At 34.5% G+C, this 7,575-nt stretch overlaps 1 protein-coding gene across 1 annotated transcript in view; it reads right to left on the reverse strand.

Moving 5' to 3' along the window:
- Positions 1 to 749: 749 nt before the first annotated feature.
- The window catches only part of LOC121389835 (GATA zinc finger domain-containing protein 14-like), a 7,906-nt gene continuing 1,080 nt past the window's right edge, over positions 750 to 7,575 (reverse strand). The window contains exons 2-7 of the mRNA XM_041521484.1: positions 7,095 to 7,572; positions 6,147 to 7,056; positions 5,362 to 5,461; positions 4,973 to 5,014; positions 3,195 to 3,257; positions 750 to 1,024 (exon numbers count right to left, since the gene is read on the reverse strand). Of these exons, the coding sequence (XP_041377418.1) occupies positions 750 to 1,024; positions 3,195 to 3,257; positions 4,973 to 5,014; positions 5,362 to 5,461; positions 6,147 to 7,056; positions 7,095 to 7,572 (1,868 nt within the window). The remainder of the gene's footprint in view (positions 1,025 to 3,194; positions 3,258 to 4,972; positions 5,015 to 5,361; positions 5,462 to 6,146; positions 7,057 to 7,094; positions 7,573 to 7,575) is intronic.

The following is a 7,575-nucleotide window of genomic DNA, read 5'->3' on the forward strand; positions in this document are numbered from 1 at the left end:
ATAGATGGATAGATAGATAGATAGATAGATAGATAGATAGATAGATAAATAGATAGGTATATATATATATAGATATAGATAGATAGATAGATAGATAGATAGATAGATAGATAGATAGATAGATAGATAGATAGGTATGTAGGTAGGGAGGGAGGGAGGTAGGTAGGGATGTAGGTAGGTAAATAGAGAGATCGATAGATAGATAGATAGATATAAAGACAGATACTGGAATATTTATAAACGATAATATAAAATGTATGAAGAAAATTGACGTTCACTTGAAGACTGTCAAACAGGCATTACAAACCAGACAAAGAAAGTCATAAATAAAGAAGTCCTGTAGACAAATCATACACCTAAATGATCAAATGGCAATCTGACGAGAAAATGGTAACATGAACGTCAACATGTAATTGGGTAGGTCTGTATATATATATATATATATATATATATATATATATATATATATATATATATATATATACAGTGAAACCTCTCACGATAGGACCCTCTGTAAACCAGTGAACCGGACGTACAGAAGAGAACCTCTCTAAACCGGATACCTTTATAACCGGACTTTTTACTTGGTCCCGATGATTTCCGAATTAATAGAGTTTCACTATAATTATATACTATATATACTATCGTTTAAATGTACATAGCAAAGCCTTTGGTATTCTAGGTGTATTCAGCTTGATGGAAGTGCACAATCAACCAGAATAATGAACTAACAAAATCATGAGTGTTGTCTAAGAATATCTGAATGTTCGTTTCAAGACTTCATGATATTCCCACGTGCTTTCTCTTTGTTTTGTTCCATTCGGTCCGACAAGAATCTCACAGTTATTGACGTCATGTCCGGCATGAGACTGAGTGGAGTCAAAGTTCATTCCCCAGCACGCGAGTTCCTTGACACAAACTTGTGAACAATCTATGCGAGTTTCCTCCCAGAGCTTAATTACTGACGAAGACGTTTGCCGGATGCCTCTTTTAACTTTTTCAAACAGTATGAATATTCCGACAACTGCAATTAAAATATACAGTTTGTATACTTACGCACCCCTGACTATATACGGCTACTATATGAACAGACATCTCTTTAGAATTTTGTTTTAATGAGAAAGAAATGCACATTTTAACCATTTTGTTTGACCAGTTCCAAATTGGATTAGAACGAAATACATTTCGATAAAGAATGTTTCACTTATCTGAAAAACATTGCTTAATTTGATATGCCATGGATAAAGAGGAGTAGAAGCTATTTTAATTAAATAAAATTTCTATATAAATATATATGAGATGGGGTAATCGTAATCAGTAATCTTAATCGATTGTAATCGATTACATGTTTTCATGTAATCGCAATCGTAATCAATTACATTGTTAGAGAATGTCATGTAATCGCAATCGTAATCGATTACATTGCTAATGTAATCGTAATCAGTGATCACTTTCATGATTACTCATAATTATTTACTAAACTTAGATGTGTTTAGCATCAACTCCAGTAACAGTGCCTATAGTTACAAGTAGTACTGGTCAGTCAGTAGAACACATATCCCATTGTCTACTACTCTCGTAGTAGAACTATTATTTGCCTTGAGAAACAGGGGATCATAACGTCCGGATTATCAAATGAATGTTACCCAAGGGATGAAGACACACATTCACATAATGGTATCTACGTGTTTACGTTTACTATAAAACCACTTGAATGAATACAGTGTTCTAGCTAGCAATATATAAAAGGGCTGTGCACCATGCCCCAGTTGTGTGTCCTAATTCATTGCCGTAAAAATGAATATATATATATATATATATATATATATATATATATATATATATATATATATATATATATATATATTATTATTATTATTTTATTTTATTTTTGTTATTATTATTTTTTTATAATAAAACACTTGCGTTTCTCTGAATGCATATACAGCGTTATCACGGATCTGAATTCAACTAAGAAACGCTTCACAATATTTCGTTTTGTCACAGGTATGAAAGTCCACCAATGGTACCGTGGCAAACTTTCTTTTCTTTTTGTTAGTGGTTACGACTGCACACGGGCAGCCAGCCAGTCAGTCGTATCAAGCTTGATTCCATGGGCAGTCATCCTCACCCTGTCGCAGACACAACCACAAATAACGTAACTAATTAAGCAAACACCCAGTTGAAAGTAGTCTATCACGATAAACCTTGGTTTATTTTCCTTTAAACTAGCTTAAAATATTAATACGTCTCATAAAAATTCACGAAAGCTGATTTGAATATATGTTCTACGAAACGCGGCGCTTCTAATGATACCAAAATAAACACACCCAGACCAAGATACTTGTAATTGTCACCGATACAATTGGATCCTTATAATATGGCACAAAGCAAACATGACTGCAAATCGATTCATTAATAATAGTCATTTTTAGAATGTCAACAATTAAATGCAATGAGCAACTTGTGCACATGTATATGTATGCAGATATCAATTTAATTATTTATTTACTTGTGTGTTCTTTTCTTTCGTTCTTTATTTCTTCATTTATAGAATTAAAAAATAATTTTTTTTTTTAATTTGTGGATGGTATTAAATGGTATACGTTCTACAAACAATACACAAACCCAAGTAATAATGATCAGACAGTTTGCAATGACTAATTATGGCTTATTTCAATAATATAACAAAACATATATGTTATGCATTGATACAGTAATTATACCTATGCTAATGGGTACCTTTTCGTCAATAATCCAAATTTAAGAATAATAAATCTGGTTTTGGAAACTGATTCTGTCCCTGCAGTATACATACGTTTATAAATGTTTGAAATAATTTAATAAATAATCCAAAATTATCCATTATGTCTTTCAATGAATGAAATCGGTATGGTTGTAAAATAAAGTGCATAACTTCATGGTGGTAACATCATTTCATTATTTGTGTAGATTTGTGGAAATGTAATCATGATTGTAATCATGATTGCTAGACGATGTATCCGCAATCGTAATCGATTACTTTCAGTTATCTTGTAATCGTAATTGTGACATTCTAAAGTAATCGTAATAGATTACTTTTGTCAAGTAATCGCCCCATCTCTGATATATTCAATTCAAATTAAATCAAAGTTCAATTCCAACAAGGATATATTTGATAAATTTTGTAAATATATATCTTGTACTGTACTTACCTTTACAAATGTGTAAGTCCTTTCTACTGGAATTACAACACGGCGTCTCAGAAGTCCCATTAACTGAATTAAAAACAAATAGAATCAATCTATAAACTAAATAAACGTTATTCTTTTATTTATTTGTTCTCTTACATATTTATTTATTTATTTATCTATTATTATTTATTTATTCATCAGTTCATTCACTATTTCACTCATTATTTATTTATTTATTTATTGTTCAAAGTAGTATTTTGCTTCAAATGTTAATACCTTCACTTGAGAGATACTTGTTTATAGAAATTTAGATTTCTTTTTAATGTGATCGTTATTTCATAGCAGTAAATGCACACCTAAGACCTCGACTTGAACAAATCAAACTATTTCAATTTAATAAAGCTTCTAGGTAAAGAGACAGTAAATATACACCAAACACAACGACTTGGGACAAATTTATCTCTTCCAATTTAATAAAGCTTCTAGGTAGAGAAACAATAAAAGTACACCTAAAACGACAATTTATTTATTCCAATATAACAAAACTTGCAGGTAATTCAACAGGAAAGCAGACTCTTGTGATGACAGTGGTAGCTCGCTGAATGACGATGATGACGACAATGATGAGGATGATGATGATGCTGATGATGACGATGTTAGTGGTGGTAATGGTGATCATAAAGTGGTCACAGTCGTGGTTAGTAACGTCCCAACGATAAATTATAATCGAAAATTGATCGGCTGGGCTCTGGCAATGCGCTGATCGATTGTGAAATACATACATAATCGATTGTGAAATACATACGTAATGGATTGTGAAATCATTAATCCATTGTGAAATACATACGTAATCGACGGTGAAATACATATGTAATCGATTGTGAAATCATTAACCGATTGTGAAATACATACGTAATCGATTGTGAAATACATACGTAATCGATTGTGAAATCATTAATCCATTGTGAAATACATAAGTAATCGATTGTGAAATACATACGTAATCGACGGTGAAATACATATGTAATCGATTGTGAAATCATTAACCGATTGTGAAATACATACGTAATCGATTGTGAAATACATATGTAATCGATTGTGAAATCATTAATCGATTGTGAAATACATACGTAATCGATTGTGAAATACATACGTAATCGATTGTGAAATCATTAATCGACTGTGAAATCATTAATCGATTGTGAAATACATGTACATACGTAATAGATTGTTGAGGAAAATGGTAACTGTTTTATTTGTAGTCTAGGCGATGAAATATATGTCAAATCTGACGACGTTTTGGATGTCTTACTTGAAATAAACAACAACAACCAAATATCGAATAAGTATTAAAAGTAAGATTAGTTAAATATATTGGATCTGTTCCAGTGAACACTACAGTACATACAGTCCTAATCATTCAAATTCTGTTGTTGTGTTTTTTTAAGTTTTCCATATTCTAACCATTGTGCAATTGAATCTCCCTCTGCTGCTGCTGCTTGTGATGTTGAGGGTGATGATGAGGAGGAGGAGGAGGAGGAGGAGGATCACTGATAATGTTGATAGTAATTATGATGATAACTGTGATAATGATGGTGATGATGACTGATAATAATGATAATTGTGATAGTGATGATGACTGGCAGTGCTGATAGTGATGATGGTGATAATGGTGATAATGATGACTGATAATGTTTAATGGTTATGATGGTGGTGATGAATGATAATGTTGATGATGATGATGATGGTGATGACTGATAATGTTGATGATGATGATGATTTGAAATCCATTCACTCACTAGAGATGCAGTCTTCATTAACTCGTCCATCATCATCGTCATCTAAAAATGCATCAAACACAAACCAATAACAGTTATCTCACTTTATTCCTATTTCACACATTATGGGCCGAATTTGCAAAGCTTGTTCACCTCTTACATGTGTGTAACTACATACATTTAAAAGCTTAAACACATGCGTTTAAGACAAAAACTGTCTTCGTAAATTTGACCCTATATGCTTTATTATGTAATAGTGATCGTTTTATTTACCATCTAATTATTAATTTGATAAAATTGTTTATTAATATATTTATTTATTATTCCGTTAATTAAAATATTTACATAAATGTTAGCTTGAGCTATTTCACGTAATAAAGAAATCCGAAGTTTTGCTAATGAAATCCTACCAGCAGGTTCTCTGTTGCGGCAGCATGTCTCTTCGTCCGTCCGTCCATCACAATCATTATCGACCCCGTCACCTGGTACACTGGTAGATACCAGGCACGACTACAACACACAACGTTATTATTGAATAACCTAAAGGCATACTAAGATAAATTAGGTAAACCAGCTAATATTTGAAGGTTGTAAATTTTATTTATAATCGGACATCATAAGTATAAGGAGAATTCCCAAATACGTTCATTAAAAATATCAAGCTTTAGCAATACTGTACAGGTATCAGCCAATTATCAACGATTACTCTATTCCTACACTGTAACTACGTGACATGATATATATATATATATATATATATATATATATATATATATATATATATATATATACATACATACATACATACATACATACATACATACATACATACATACATACATACATACATACATACATACATACATACATACTATATATATATATATATATATATATATATATATATATATATATATATATATATATATATATATATATATATATACATATATATATATATATATATATATATATATACATATACATATATATATATATATATATATATATATATATATATATATATATATATATATATATATATATATATATATATATATATATATATATATATACATATACATACATATATATACATACATACATACATACATACATACATACATACATACATACATACATACATACATACATATATATACATTTTCGACATTAATTGCCCTGTGTTATTTACCTCAGTAGTAGTGGATGGTGAAGTGGATGTTTGCGTTGTCGTCGCAGTGGATGGTAAGGTCGATGTTTGTGTTGTCGTCGCTGTGGAGGTTAAGTTGGGTGCCTCTGTTGTCGTTGACGCTGTGGATGGTGAGGTGGATGCCTGTGTTGTCGCCATATCTGTGGATGTTAAGTTGGATGTCTCTGTTGTCGTTGACGCTGTGGATGGTGGTGTTGTCGCCATGTCTCTGTTGTCTCTGTTGTCGTTGACGCTGTGGATGGTGAGGTGGGTGCCTGTGTTGTCGCCATCTCCGTGGATGTTAAGGTAGATGTCTCTGTTGTCGTTGATGCTGTGGATGGTGAGGTGGGTTCCTGTCTTGTCGCCATCTCTGTGGATGTTAAGGTGGATGTCTCTGTTGTCGTTGACGCTGTGGATGGTGAGGTGGATGCCTGTGTTGTCGCCATCTCTGTGGATGTTAAGGTGGGTGTCTCTGTTGTCGTTGACGCTGTGGATGGTGAGATGGATGCCTGTGTTGTCGCCATCTCTGTGGATGTTAAGGTGGATGTCTCTGTTGTTGAAGCTGTGGATGGCGAGGTGGATGCCTGTGTTGTCGCCATCTCTGTGGATGTTAAGGTGGATGTCTCTGTTGTCGTTGACGCTGTGGATGGCGAGGTGGATGCCTGTGTTGTCGCCATCTCTGTGGATGTTAAGGTGGATGTCTCTGTTGTCGTTGACGCTGTGGATGGTGAGGTGGATGCCTGTGTTGTCGCCATCTCTGTGGATGTTAAGGTGGATGTCTCTGTTGTCGTTGACGCTGTGGATGGTGAGGTGGATGCCTGTGTTGTCGCCATCTCTGTGAATGTTAAGGTGGATGTCTCTGTTGTCGTTGACGCTGTGGATGGCGAGGTGGATGCCTGTGTTGTCGCCATCTCTGTGGATGTTAAGGTGGATGTCTCTGTTGTCGTTGACACTGTGGATGGTGAGGTGGATGCCTGTGTTGTCGCCATCTCTGTGGATCTCTGTGGATGCTGTATGGCGAGGTGGATGCCTGTGTTGTCGCCATCTCTGTGTATGTTAAGATGGATGTCTCTGTTGTTGAAGCTGTGGATGGCGAGGTGGATGCCTGTGTTGTCGCCATCTCTGTGGATGTTAAGGTGGATGTCTCTGTTGTCGTTGACGCTGTGGATGGCGAGGTGGATGCCTGTGTTGTCGCCATCTCTGTGGATGTTAAGGTGGATGTCTCTGTTGTCGTTGACGCTGTGGATGGTGAGGTGGATGCCTGTGTTGTCGCCATCTCTGTGGATGTTAAGGTGGGTGTCTCTGTTGTCGTTGACGCTGTGGATGGTGAGATGGATGCCTGTGTTGTCGCCATCTCTGTGGATGTTAAGGTGGATGTCTCTGTTGTTGAAGCTGTGGATGGCGAGGTGGATGCCTGTGTTGTCGCCATCTC

Source organism: Gigantopelta aegis, chromosome 15 (genome assembly GCF_016097555.1).
Source record: "Gigantopelta aegis isolate Gae_Host chromosome 15, Gae_host_genome, whole genome shotgun sequence".
NCBI lineage: Eukaryota > Metazoa > Mollusca > Gastropoda > Neomphalida > Peltospiridae > Gigantopelta > Gigantopelta aegis.